We start from the raw sequence: 13,896 nt of genomic DNA on the forward strand, positions 1-13,896 counted from the left end.
TGTATGTCATAGGTTCACATCCTTCTAGTTGCTGTACGTGGGACTCGGCCTCACGTTGGACGGAGAAGTGGTGCCTCGGGGCGCTCCCGGGATCCGAACCCGGGCCGCCAGCATCAGAGAGCGCACACTTAACCGCTAAGCCACGGAGCCGGCCCCAATATCTTTAACTTCTTGAGAAACTGCCAGACTATTTTCCAAAGTGGCTGCACCATTTCACATTCACAGCAGGGTATGAGTTCCAATTTCTCCACATCTTGTCTGGAGTGGTATCTCTTTTGGTTTTGCTTTGCATGTCCCTAATGACTAATGGTGGATGAAAAGATGAGCATCTTTTCGTGTGCATGTTGGCCATTTGCTTATCTACTTTGGAGAAACGTCTATTCAAGTCCTTTGCCCTTTTTAAATTGTGTTGTCTTTTTGCTGTCAAGTGGTAAGAGTTCTTTATATATTCTAGATCCTAAGCCCTTGTCAAATATATGATTTGCAAATATTTCCTCCCATTCTTTGGGTTGTCTTTTCACTTTCCCGATAGTGTCCTTTGATGCACAAAAGTTTTCATTTTGATGAAGTCCAATTTACCGATTTTTCCTTTTGTTTCTTGTGCTTTTGGTGTCATATTTAAGAAGCCATTGCCAAATCCAAGGTAATGAAGATTTGGCACCAGTAGCTTCCAAAGCTTCTCAGCTGATTCCAATGTGCTGTTCAGTTTGAGAACTACCAGCTGAGGAGACTAAACCCTCAGGTCACTGTGGGCACACCCTGCCTGGCCCCTGGCCCTCTGGGCCGGCAGTGCAACAGTATGGTGACCACCAAGCTGCAGGAACAAAGGGATGTGGATCAGGGTCTGGGGAGGGCCCAAGCTGCAGACGGGAATGCGGTCTGCCGCAGAACACCGAGCCAAGGCTCCGTGAGCTACGTGACTGGGCAGGTGAGCACTGCGGGCATTCCACTGGCAGAGCTGAGGCGTCTCCAGCTCAGATGCTAAGTCACCTGCCTGCACTCTAAAAGCCAGTGGGCAGAGCTGAGACTCCTCTGTCCATACTCTCTAGACCCACAGATCTGAAGGCATTGTCCCCAGAACTGCAGCAGCGCACACTTGGGACCTTGCAAGAAATGCAAAACTTTGGCCCCCACCTTGATCTATGAATCAGAAGCTCTGGGGGTGGGTCCTGGAGATCTGACAGAACAAGCCCCCCGGACGATTCTGATGCTTGCCCAAGTTTGAGGTCCAGCTCTAGACTAGAGACGCTCTACCTTCTTCCGTGCCTTCCTTTGACAGAGGGGCCTAAGCATCCACCCTGCAAAGAAGCCTTTTCTCTCCCAGACCTCGAGACTTCAGAACCAACAGGCCAGCCTTGCTCAGGGACGACCCCCAGCTCTAACATGGATGGACATTGCAGCCTCACTCACCTGTCACCTCCCACCCACACCCTCGGGCCTAGCCAGGACACCAGGCACAGGAAGGAGGAGACCCCACAGACTGTGGCTCTGGTGGGTCACAACCTGCTTTTCTCCTGCATGGGATGAGGCCCAATGCCCCGAGGGAGAGGCTGGACACTGCCCACCGAGGCCTCCAACAGCCCTTCCCAACCCAACGCCTCCATGCCCTGCCACCCCTGGATCACCTGAGGAGACTCAACGAGCTGCCAGAGTGCGACCGGTCACACTCTCGGCTGGCGACGATGGCCTTCCACGTCTTCCCACTGAGCTCACTCGGGGTGACGCCCTGACGGAAGTACACGGCCCGGTCCTCACAGCCGATGCCCCAGACCTGGAACAGAGAGAGGTGCTGCTAGGTGGGAGGCTGGTGCAGACCGGGGGCTCCCTTCCCTTTAGGGGGCATGGGGGTAGGACGGGGTCGGGGAGAGTACCCCAAGGCTGGAGGACACGTCTGCAAAGGCAGGCAGGAGTCCCCGCATATGTGCAGTGAGATGCATGCGTGCACATGTGTGTTAGGGCTGGGAAGGTCGATGGGGTAGACACGGGTGGGTGCAGAAGTCAAATGCAGGAAGGAGAGTCCAGAGGGGGCTGGGGGAGGGCACGGCACCAAGCCCAGGAGAGCAGGGACCCTGTCTTGCCTCCCCGACCTCAGGCAGACCCAGGACTGTGGGGCGACAGGGTCCGGAGGAAGTGGTGGTCCGGTGGGCACTGAGCCGGGACACAAAGTCTACCCATGTCCCCTTCTTCCACGTAGCCTCTGGTGGGAAGGAAGCTGCTCCCCAAGCGAACCCAGAGGATGGTCCTGGTCTTTTTAAAGATACAAAATAACCTCCTTGAGTCTGACCCCATTCTCTGTGGGAAAGGTGGCCGGGCAGGTCCCCTCCCCTCTGCCTTTGGGCACTGAGGAAGGCAGGTGTGCTGGGCAGCTGGAGGGCCCAGGGTCTGCAGAGACGTGGCCCCAGGTGGCCTTGCTGGGAGGGCTGTGGCGCCTCCATCACTTGGCCCTGGCAGGCTGGCCTCCATGCTCAGGCCCCGCGTGTACCACCTTGTGCCTGTTCACCCACCCCTGACCGCTGCATGTCCAGGTCACCAGGGCAGGTGGGAGAGGGTGTTGGGGCACAGAAAAGGCCAGCAGCCCCCTGGGAAGAGCTTCTATCGTAGTGCGACGGGTGGAGGTGTCACCTTCACACCTTGAGTCTTAAAAGTAACCAAAGCTCATTACCCACGGGAAGGAGGCTACGCTGGACGGACTCTACAAGTGATGCTTAAGAGACACCGCGTCTACAAAGTTGGGAAGATCCATTTCACCCTTCACTTGGTGATCTGATTTTGCCCAAATATTTCTCAACAAAACTCTTCCAGTCTCCAGGATGCATGTCCCTCTCCCAGACCTCTGCTCACTGCCACTGCTCTGATGGCCCTTGGGGGAGTGACCTGGGACAGGCGGGGTCTGGAGACCCAGGCGGAACCAGCCCCCTGGGTGCCCTCACAGGCTGGGAGTGTGCGGAGGCGCTGGGACCCTGCCTGCGCCGGCATCATGGGCATGCCCGGTGGGAAGGGACAGCGGGAAGCGTCAGGAGCCCCCATCCTGAGACCTCCACTCTCTCTGAGCTGCCACCCCACCCCCGGGAACCCAGGCTCAGAACTACGTGCACACCTGGTCGTTCAGCCCCACGTTCACCATCATCATTTCTCCAACCATCTCGATCCAGCTGGTGCCACAGGGATTGTGAGAGTTGACGCCTCTGCGGAACCACACCTGCGACAGTCAGAGATAAATATACCTCCCTGGAGGGCCACTGCAATGGAGGGTTTTTTTTTTTTAAGGCTCAGAAAGAACAAACGAATAATTCAATCCTTTGGTTCACAACACAAATGAGCACGGCACATCATTTAGAAAGGAAACACTCATTCACGTCCCTTTTCCCACACCCCTGCCGCATCTCCCTCTGGGCTTGGCACCGTCCCACAGGGCTGAGGGTCACCTGCCCCCAGCCACTCCTGTCCTGGTGGCTTCTCATCCATTTTCTGGCTGAGGGCATTGCCCCTTCAGGAGACAAGGCTGCCTGAATCTTTCTAGAACCCTCTCCACCAGTTCAGCACCTCTTGGCACGAGGCGGTAGCAGCAGGTGTCAGCTGTTTCACTGCAGACAGTTAGAGCGGGGAGGGGGTTATGGGCGGTGGTTGGGGGGGCAGGACACATACTGCATCTCAAATCTAGAAGCTGACCTGTGAGTCTAACCAGTGACATCCTACCCGCCATGGACCTCTGTGCAATCCCCACCTTAGCTCACGCTTGACGCTAGGACAACGCCATTTTGTCCAATCAAGTTTGTCTCTATGTAAGATAACGGCCTTAATGATGTCATTTAGGAAAACCATTTTTCTAAGCTCATTATTAGAATAAATAACATATTTTGGGTCTATTCTTAGTGCTTTATGAAATACTTTTTTCACGTCAACTTGTAAAAATATACACAATTCAACCAAATTTCCCTCAAGCCCACCTGTGTCTCTGAGGCTCACCTGGTGGTCCACTCCACCCCCGCCCTGGCCCCCGCTGCGCTCCCCCACGACCGTCCTTACCCACCCTGGGTGGTGGCCTGGGCAAGGCCCCATCAGCTCTCAGACCCTTAGAGGATGGTGTGCTGTTAGTACTTAACGTTGTTCAACCACAATTCCTGAGGTGGAACGGGGCGGTGGGGGCGGGGGGTGACCGGTTGAACGAGAAAATCCTCAAATCTCTTTTATAAAAATTTCTAGAACATTTAAAATGTCTCCTTAACCCAAAGAAAATTTGCACAAATATTTTTCTGAAGACTGAGCAAATTGCTCATATGAATACAATTTTCTGCTCATTTAATCCATTGCTCTGAGAGGGCCTTAGGAGTTGTGGTCTCTGGGAAGTGGGGTGTTTGGGGACCCATGGGGGGACAATCGATCTGTATTTTCTCAGGTTAGGGGGTGGCCTGAGGCCTGGGGACCTCCAGCACTGAAGACAGACTCACATGTGTGGGTGATCCCTCCCCCTGGATGCTACAGGATGCCCTTGATGTGAGGTTGAAAGAGATCATGGAAGCAAACTGAAATCAACTTATTTTATTGGACTTGCCTCCAATAAAGTAAAAATGAAAAACCCTGGCCAGGAGCAAAGGGAGGCATTCAGTTAGCCGAGGGTTTCAGAAAATTAGCTTCTGATTATTTGAAATGTCATGGCCTATTGAGTGACAAATAAACTTGTTCTACCCTTGGGACGGGGACGCGGGCGAGGGGGAATTCTGCAGGCACCAAACATCTTGGAGATTACCAGTGACGTCAACAACAGAAAATGCACTGTGCTTGGCTGATGCCAGATTGTTCTACAGGGTTTGGACCACACTCACAGGAACAAAAAACCACACAACCCTCAACAATAAACGGAGCCCCAGGCCCAGCCCCCAGCGACCCCGTCTTACTTTCCGGTCCTTGGTGATGGCCCAGACCACGCCAACTCCCACTGCGACGTGCATGATCCCGTTTTCAGATGTGGGAGGCTCCACTACGGACCAGGAACTTCCTACTCAGCCCCAGAAGGAAGTGCAGGCAGCCCCCATCAGCAAGAGCGCTGGGGAGAAGCTGGGCGTCCCCCACCTCTCCCAGTACGGGTGCAGGGCTGCCCCGGAATGCCCACCTTTGGGATTGTTCCTGTTGATTCCTTCCCGGACCAAGGCCTGCCCTTCCCAGAGCGTGACCCACAGGAGGTCGTGGGGCCCACAGCTGATCTGGACTGCCTCCCCTGGGGTGTCCATGAGGGACCACGAGGAGCCTTCAGGGTTGGGGTGGCTGACATCCTCTCTGTACCACACCTGGGAGGTGACAGAAACCACAGGGAGGGTCAGGCGGGGTTAGGCCAGGGCTCTGTGGCTGAGCCAGCTGCCCAAGCTTAGCTGCATTTGCATCACAGCAGCACAGGCCAAGCATGGAGTCTCAGGGGGACCGGGGACCAGGATGCCTTGACTGTCTGGAACTCACTCACCCTGACTGCCAGATTAGATGACCCCCGCCCCTGCTAAAAAACGCAAACCCTTTCGGCCTTCCTAGGGGACAGACCCGTGGCCTCATCTGCTTGTGAGAACACCTCCCCACCCAGCCACGTGCCGCTGTGAGAACGCCAGCCTCAGCCGAGGTATCCTGCGCCCCCTAGTGGCAGCATGCTCTCAGGACACCCGTCTCTAGGGGAAGTCAGGGTCCCCAGCGATTAAATGGGAAAACCCCCAAATCCCTTTCATAGTAATGTCTAAAACATCCACTTCTTTTTCTCCTTAATGTGAAGAAAATGAGCATTATCAAATATTTAAGACTGAGCCACCTGCTTGTATCATCCAAACTGGCTCATTTCATCTGGTGGAGGCTGCACATTGCCGTGTGGTCCAGGAGGGCTGGGGACTCCCTCCTGGGAGCTGTCTCCACACTGGGGACCACGGCCTCCCAACCCCGCCACCTCGCCCTCACAGCTCGCACTGCAGAACCAGGCCTAGGCAGCCTCCCTCTGCTACCTGCTGGATTGGGGGCCCAGCTGTCTCCCCAGCTCCTCCCGGTGCCCAGGGTCCTAGTCACACCTTTTATGGGTCACAGGAGTGGTGCAGGGCAGCAGTGCCCCACAGCTGGCATGTGGTGACCACAAACACTGCTCTGGCACCCCTGTTCTCCCCTCTCTGTCTCCAGGTGGGCATGGCCCCTCTGTAGGGGCTCTGTCCCGGGCCAGCTCCCCACCACCCTTTAGCATGGCTCAGAGAAAACAGCTGTGGGTTGACCTAAGCCCAGGCCAAACAGGACCCTGGAAGTAAGGCTGATAAAAACCCACTGTGGGGGGCTGACGCAGTGGCGTAGTGGTTAAGTTCGCGTGCTCTGCTTCGGTGGCACGGGGTTCGCAGGTTCGGATCCCAGGCATGGACCCACACATTGCTTATCAAGCCATGCTGTGGCGGTGTCCCAGATATAAAGTAGAGGAAGATGGGCACGGATGTTAGCCCAAGGCCAATCTTCCTCAGCAAAAAGAAGAGGATTGGCAACAGGTGTTAGCTCAGGGCTAATCTTCCTCACACACACACAAAAAAAACCCCACTGTGACTCTTCCAAGTCATCAAGTACACTCCAAAACCATGCCTAAAGAGTTGGAGCACCTGCATGCAGGACCAGCTCTGTCACTGCTGCCCCCAGGGGTTGGTTTTATTTCTTTGCTTAGTTCACAAACTCCCTGAGAGAAGGATCTCCTCTTCTCTCTAAACCACCACCCACACACCCATCCATCCATATACCCACCCATCTACCCTTCTATCCACCAATCCATCCACCCACCCCCCTATCCACCTATCCATCCATCCATCCACATACCCACCCATCCACCCACCCCTTTATCCACCCACCCATCCATCCACTTATCTATCCATCCATCCATCCATCTACCACCCACCCACCCACCCATCACTCATCCACCTATCCATCCATCCACCCACCTACCCACCCATCCATCCACAATACTCCCGGAGACTGCTGTGTGGGAGGCACCACAAGGGAGTAGGCAGAAAGCTCAGAATCTATCTGAGGAGACAATACCGGTGGCAGCTGAGCCCACGGTGGGCACTGATCAGTGCTCCAGGGGCTCAGAGGAGGGACAGGCCAGGCCCAGGCAGGGAGTTAGGGGTCAGAGGCTTCTGGGAGGAGCAGGACCCAGCAGGTCCACAGGAGAGCAGGATTCACAGGAGGGGGGATTGTGGGAGCCCAGTAACATGCTGCCTGCTCGGGGAAGCCCCAGCTGTGGGGACAGGAGGTGAGGAGGTCTCAGGGGCAGTCTTCCTCCTTCCTCCACCTCTGGGAGGACACCGAAAGGTCAGCTTCTCTCCCACCACACTCCTGCCTGTGGCCAACCCCCCTCAGCCACCTCCCGCCCAAGGCATAGGGGGACATGGCCTTACCTTTCCCTGCAGAGACACAGCCCACACGGACAGGCGGCCCACAGGCTCGTCCGTGATCTCCCACCCTCCCACAGAGAGGTCATTGAAGGGGTCAGGCAGTTGCTTGGGGTCATCCTTTGAAGGGATCTGAAACAAGGAGGTGGGAGGCAGTGGCAGTCAGGACCTGTGGCCACCTGGGCCAGTAGACGGCACTGCTTCCCTCCTGGGGGGCACCTGGCCACGCACCCACCTCTAACATCTCTTCTCCAAGCCCTCAGCATGCTGCCTTCCATTCTCCAGCTCAGCGCACCACTGCCTGACCTCCTCACATCAGGAGAGAGGGCATCTGGCCCTAAGTCCCCTCTGCCCTGTCCTTCCTCTATCAGCCACCAGGCCTGGGCTGTTGTCCCTGAGTGGTCACTGCTGCTCCAGGATGGAAGGCAGATGTATGTGCAAGGACTTGGCTCTGCGCTCTGCAGTGACCTGACTGCTGTGACTCCATCCCCGTCTAGAAGGGGGCGATCACAGAACACGGCCCTGTGGTGTAAGCCCTGCGTGACCGGCCATCATCTTGCTCTTTGGGCTGCTCTCAGCCTGAGGGGCAGGCAGGCTGGGCTGGCAGCCCCACCTCATGGCACTGACCCTCCGGAGAGGTCTGGTGAGGGCCCGAGGCCTTCCTCTCATTCAAGGCTATGTAGGACCCCAGTCCAGGCCTTGCGTCCCTAAGTTGGGAGGATTCTCTGGGTCATGGGAATGATACAAGAGCCAGAGTGGCATCCACGGGGAGGGGATGGAAGTGCACAGACTGAGCCTCAATCTGGGACAGGGCAGCCTGAGACCCGGCTCAGGACAAGTTCTGTGCTGTCCCGGCTCCCCACGTGGCCATCTCCCAAATGAAGGGACACACAGTGCCATGGTATTCCCGGGACAGGAGACAACTCAAAGCCAAGGTCTCAGGGTAGGTGTGGTGAGGAGGGGAGGGTGAGGGTCCATGTGACCCTCCCAACAGCGGGACTGCCCTCTGGGCCCTGCCCCGCCCCAAGGCCACAGGCAGCTTGACCTTGGCCCAGGAGTCCCGGGATTTGTATCTCCTATACCGGATCCACCTCCGCCGCCGCACGCAAGAATTCCACTTCTTGTCTCTCGTGTAGGTGGCTGGGAAGTCCATGGCATAAGTCCACCCCTGAAATACCAAGGGGGCTCTGTGAGGCTCTCGGGGAAGAAAGAGCTGAGGAAGCGGGGGAGCAGGCCGGAAGAGAGGGAAGGAGACAGCAGCATGCCCAGGGCACCATCCCCTCCAATCCCGGGCAGCAAGCGGGGGGCAGCAGGGCACAGGTGGAGGTCGGCAGCCACAGGGCGCTGGGCACAGCACGGGGGGCGGGGGATGGGCCGAGCAGAGCCCAAGGCACTCCCTCCCCACGGAGGAGCCACAGAGGGAATGGAGTTCACCTACCCCTTTCTCGGTGGGTTCCCCTCCAAAATTCTCATCCACGTACCAGTCCGACTCCCACTCCCAGTGCAGTGAGGGCAGTGCCACCCCATCCAGTGGCCGGTGCTGGAGCCCACTCACGTCACTCCACAGCCAGCGGTCACTCGGCAGGAGCTTCTCACAGAAGCCACCCACGGGGTTCCAGCGCTGAGGGCCGGAGGCAGAGACGGGCCTTAGGCCTGCAGCTGGCATGGGGCAGCCGGGGCCTCCCAGGGGCCAGCGGGACCCTGCCAGCAGGCCCTCCTGCTCATCCCCAGGATGGGAAGCCAGCAGAGGGCCTGCCTGGAACTCAGGGATCAGCAACCCCCACGGCTCTTCATCATGAGCCAGCACATCCACCCGGCCCCAAAGGGCCGGCCACAGTGCCCCACGGGGCAGGCAGTGGGGGTCACAGCCCCGTCCTGGGCTCCTGGAAAATGCCTGGAGCCCATCCTTGTGCAGACCTGGCAAGCCTGCCTTGGTAAGGACACAACAGGGGCTCTGGCCCCAAAGACCCTGGGATGCTACCCAACTCGGGTTTTAAGCAGAATGAAGGAAACAAATGCGGGAATTGGCCAGGCGTCTGGGGTGTGGGGGCTTTATCTCCCAGCAAACCAACCAACTCAGCAGCCCAATCACACGGGATCCCACCTGATTCTCGTAGGCCACCTCCTGGCGGCGGATGGGGACGTCACTGGCGCAAACGTACACGTAGACCTGGTTGTCGCAGGCGATGCCCCAGCAGCACTGTGTGGCCGCGCTGACCCGCTTGAACTCCAGCTGGGTGTCCTTGCAGAGCTCCCAGTACTGCCCAGCCGTGGAGAGCGTGTACACCCTCCCGAAGAGATCCACCGCCCACAGCGCCGAGTCGGGCATGGCGGCAGCAGCTGCGGGACAATCGGCGGCAGGAGGGCCAGGGTTAGTGACCGCAGTCCCAGGCTCCCAGTCTGGGGCCCTTTTTCATCTTTCCCTTTCCTTTCTTCTCATTAGGGGGACTTTCTTCAAACACAAAAAAGTACAGAGAAAAAAATGTAACGTCCGAGTATCTACCTCCCCAAATTTAATGAATATTATTATTCAGTCATCTTTCCTGTCAAAAGAACAAATTAAAAGTTATAGATTTAGCTGAATCCCAAACATACACACATCTTGCTGCCCACATGACCCTCCTGTATGGGTTTGGTGGGGTCATCCACATGGGCCTGGCACCCCAGCCAGAGTCTTGTGTGGTCCTGTGGGAGCCCTGAGCCTGGGAATATGAGGGTCCTATCTTCACTCTCCTTGTGTGACCACCTCCCTCTTCTCCCCAGTCCCTCTCCCCTGCCATTCTCCCCTCCTGTTCTTTTTCTCTCTGTCTTCCTTTCTGCTATGTAGGGGATGGGCATGGAGACTGATAAGCTCTACTAGTGACTCTCCCTCCCAGACCCCCTCGGGCTGCTCCTTGGGGAGTATCTCCTGGAGCCCTGGCTTCTGGATGGGACAAGCCTCCTGCTGCGGTAGGGCCACATGGCCACACCCAGGGCAGCAAAACAGAGCAGCTGGACAAGGGCAGTGGAGGAATCGCAGTGAGGAGCTCTGCCTGACGGGGCGGCTCCCACATCCAAGACCAAACACTGCCCTAGGGCCAGGATGGAGGGAAGATCCTGAAGGTGAGGACACCGCCAGTCTGGTTTGGAAACCAGAGCTACCAAGAGACAGACAAAGTCTGGGCGCCTGGAAGTTGGGGCCCTGCTGTTCCACTCCTGCAGCATGCCAGAGGCACGTGGGTACTTCACAAAGCGTGGAGACTGGAGTGAGAACATGGATGAAATGCGTCTGAAAACAGGAGCATCTGCCATGGGCAAATAGTCTCTTTCAAAACAAAGTGTGTCTCACAAACACCAAGAAGAAAGAGCACAGGCTGGAAAGGAAGTGACTGAAGGATAAGGAACAGGAAGAAGAGAAGTGGAAGGAACAGGGGCCAAGCATTGGGAAACATCCAGGACAGGAAGAAAGACAGCAGGAGGGAGCCTGACCAGCAGAGGGGAGCAAGCCCCAGGGGGGCCTGCCACAGAACCTCGGAACACCAAGGCCCAGTCAACCACACGAGAATTCAGAACACGGGCCTTCTGAAGCCATTGAAAACTGGGATCTGCGTCCAGCGCCTGAGCTGGAGCCCCTGGAAGAGCTGTGGCAACCCCCAGACATCCCTTTGCTCCTCCCTGGTCAGGGCTGAGTGTCCACTATCCCCCTCTGGCATCTATACTGTGACTAACAGTGCCCAGAGCCACCGCAGACCCAGATTGTTGGAATTCGGGGCCTAGCCCCATCACTTTCTAGCACCACCAAAGGCTGACTAACCTCTCCGTGACTTGATTTCTTAACCTATAAAAGATAGAAAGGACTATTGACATACTTCTGTAGTTTTTGTGAGAATTAAATGAGATAATACAGGAACAGAGCTTATAATAAAGTGCTTGGTACCCAGCAAGAACTCAATGAGTGTTACTGATGTCATTTTACTATTTGGTCTGTGGTAACCACAAACTACCACTTATCTTCTATCTCTTAGAAAAAAAAAAAAATCAAGTCCCTTTCTGTTCAGCCTGAGTCTTCAGTCTCTTCATTTCCTCGGCACCTAACAGCGTTCTGTACATAGTGGGTGTTTAACCAAACTTTACAGATGATCACTACTACCTACATCCACCATACACCAGCTCCCTGAGCTGAGATGGAAATACTGCTCCAGGGAAGCCAAATGTCGTCAATTACTTAGGGTTAGAAGTAAGGTAGAATAGGTAGATAGGTGTGTGATAAAGCAAGTAAAGTAAAAATCTAGGTGGTGGGTATGTGAGTGTTTACTGTATAATTCTTTCAACTTGGCTGTATGTTTGAAAATCCTCATCATAAATTGCTGAGGAAAAGTAAGGTTTTTTTGGGGCGGGGGGGATGTTGTTTCCTACAGTGTCATGTTAATATAAATCCGATCTTCAAAGACAGCTCTCAGCTCAGTTTACCATATAAGCAGCCAGTTAAGTCAGGCTGTCTGCAGGCTGAGCTCAATGAATAGTGACTTTGACTTGTATGTGATACACTTTCCTTCAGAGAAATGACTAAGCAGTAATTTCTATTTCTATTTCTATTTCTATCTCTAGCTGCCTGAAGCTTCCAGGCAGCTAAGGAAAGACTCTACTGCAGAGGAAGGATGAGGTTGGGGTTATGTTTGCAAAGTCCCTTCAGAGTGACTGGGCACCAGTCATTTCCTAGCTAAAGATGATACAGGGTGAACATCCTTGGTCGGCCACACCTCCTTTCCACCTCTGCCAGAATGCTGCTGCAACTCGTCACATGCCACTTCCCAGCTCTGAGGTGATCAGGTAACCTGTCCAGGGACACCGGGTCACTGGGTCGGAGGACTCTTGAGAGGAGGGTTGGAGTGTTAAGCCCATGATTCTAGGATCCTGGGATTTCTTGTTTTGTAGGGGAGAAGGGATGGAGGGAACATCTTCCAAGAAAGCAACCTCCCATTCACCAAGAACTTCTGCACAATGAATTCCAGTTGGACTTTCAGTCATTGCGCTAAGAAGTCCTGCTCATCACCCTCAGAACCATCTGCCTTTCTGCATGGGCTTATTAAGTGATCCCTTCAGAAACCAAAAGGTCCCCAAGGGAAGGTGGGGATGGGAATGTGGTAGAGAGAGCAACACAGTCCCAAGGGAGCTCCTGAAGCATTTACTTCCTAGAGTCTGCCTTAGGACTCCTTCCTGAAAGGTTTCCTGCTGGTTTGTTTTTCTATTACACCCTGTCACTCCCACCACCTGTGCAAACAGAGAGAGCCCTGGCTACTAAGGTCGCTTACTGCCTGCCTATCGCAGCAGCTGTTGAAAGGCGACATCAGGCTCCAAAGAGGTGGGAGAAAACAGCCGGACATGCAGGGTAGTTGAGTCCTTTCTGAAGAGAAGGAGGTGCCCTGAGCGGCCAGCCCTTAATTTGAACCCCCTGCCCTGCATCATCGCGGGCGGGTCAGCCTAGTTTCATTCTGGTTCCGTGCACTTGGGCGACAGGTGGGCCCCCTGCGCTGCCACCAGTAGCATAGTCGGCGCAGGGCCCTGACCATCTGCCCGCGCTAATCCCACGACAAGCAGATTTGCTCCCATCGCTGCCCAGAGGAGGGACAGAAGGGCTCCTCGCAGCTCGATCCTCTAAACCCGCCAGGCTCCAGCAGCCCGTTTCCCAAATCACTCCAGAGCAAAGGCTGGGGTGGGGGCGTCACCTGACTCTGCGTTCCACAGGGACGGGGGCGGCGCTCCACCAGGTGCTCAGGAAAGAGCACGAGTACAACCCCCCCCGCCCTCCCCTGAGTGTCAGAGCAAACGCAGCCGCCGGGGAAGGAGGCGCCGCTGCCTTCTGCCGCCCCAACCTGTGCAGAGGGAAGGTCCCACGGCCCGGGCCCGCCGCTGCACTCACCTAGGCAGGCGCTGGGCGGGCGGGGTCGCGGCGATGCCTCTCGGCGTCGGGGAAAGCGAGCCGGCCCTCCCCCGCCGGCGGGGTGAGCAGGCGGGCAGGAAGCGGCAGCCAGGCCCGTGCCCATTGGCCGGCCTCGCAGTGACGCGAAGGCCGGGCGCGCACGATAGGCTGAGACGCATCGCGTCACGGACCGGCCTCGCGGTCGTGCGCCCGCCCACTTCCGGGGTCGCGTCGCTGTCAGTGCTGTGGCGGTCCACTGGGGCGGGCTTCTCGCGCGTTCCCGGGAACGAAGCCGGCCGGCAGACGGTCTGCCGCCCCTCAGGATCGCCCACCGCCCCTCAGGACCCGGCCCGCCACTCCTCAGGACCCTGCTCGTCATCCCCCGGGACGCGGCCCGCCGCCCCTCAGGACCCTGCTCGTGGTCCCCAGGACCCGGCCCGCCGCCCCCCAGGACCTGTCCGCCGGAGCAGGCGGTGTGTTCTCGGGGCCGCAGGCGAGGAGAGGGGGCGGGTCGGGAGAGTGCCTGGGTGCGTGGCGCTGCAGTGACCGGAGGGAGGAGAGCCGGCGTGTGGGCGCTCGGCCTGGGACATCCAGACAGGTGTCTGGGTG

General features: G+C 56.7%; 1 protein-coding gene across 6 annotated transcripts in view; it reads right to left on the bottom strand.

Annotated features, from left to right (window-relative positions):
• Positions 1–13,352, bottom strand: part of TECPR1 (tectonin beta-propeller repeat containing 1) — a 30,102-nt gene extending 16,750 nt beyond the window's left edge. For 4 of the 6 annotated variants that reach the window (XM_014795620.2, XM_087417546.1, XM_087417550.1 and 1 more), the window contains exons 1-9: positions 13,288–13,352; positions 9,493–9,840; positions 8,827–9,009; positions 8,434–8,556; positions 7,395–7,520; positions 5,111–5,285; positions 4,896–4,996; positions 3,098–3,199; positions 1,626–1,771 (exon numbers count right to left, since the gene is read on the bottom strand). In XM_014795620.2, coding sequence (XP_014651106.2) covers positions 1,626–1,771; positions 3,098–3,199; positions 4,896–4,996; positions 5,111–5,285; positions 7,395–7,520; positions 8,434–8,556; positions 8,827–9,009; positions 9,493–9,717 — 1,181 coding nt within the window. In that variant the 5' untranslated portion in view covers positions 9,718–9,840; positions 13,288–13,352. Of the gene's footprint in view, positions 1–1,625; positions 1,772–3,097; positions 3,200–4,895; positions 4,997–5,110; positions 5,286–7,394; positions 7,521–8,433; positions 8,557–8,826; positions 9,010–9,492; positions 9,841–13,287 lie in introns of those variants that run through there. The other 2 variants (XM_087417547.1, XM_087417548.1) reach the window with 2 other exon arrangements.
• Between the last annotated feature and the right edge of the window lie 544 nt (positions 13,353–13,896).

The sequence above is a fragment of the Ceratotherium simum genome, chromosome 26, assembly GCF_057802395.1.
Source record: "Ceratotherium simum simum isolate JZ-2026a chromosome 26, ASM5780239v1, whole genome shotgun sequence".
NCBI classification, from domain to species: domain Eukaryota; kingdom Metazoa; phylum Chordata; class Mammalia; order Perissodactyla; family Rhinocerotidae; genus Ceratotherium; species Ceratotherium simum.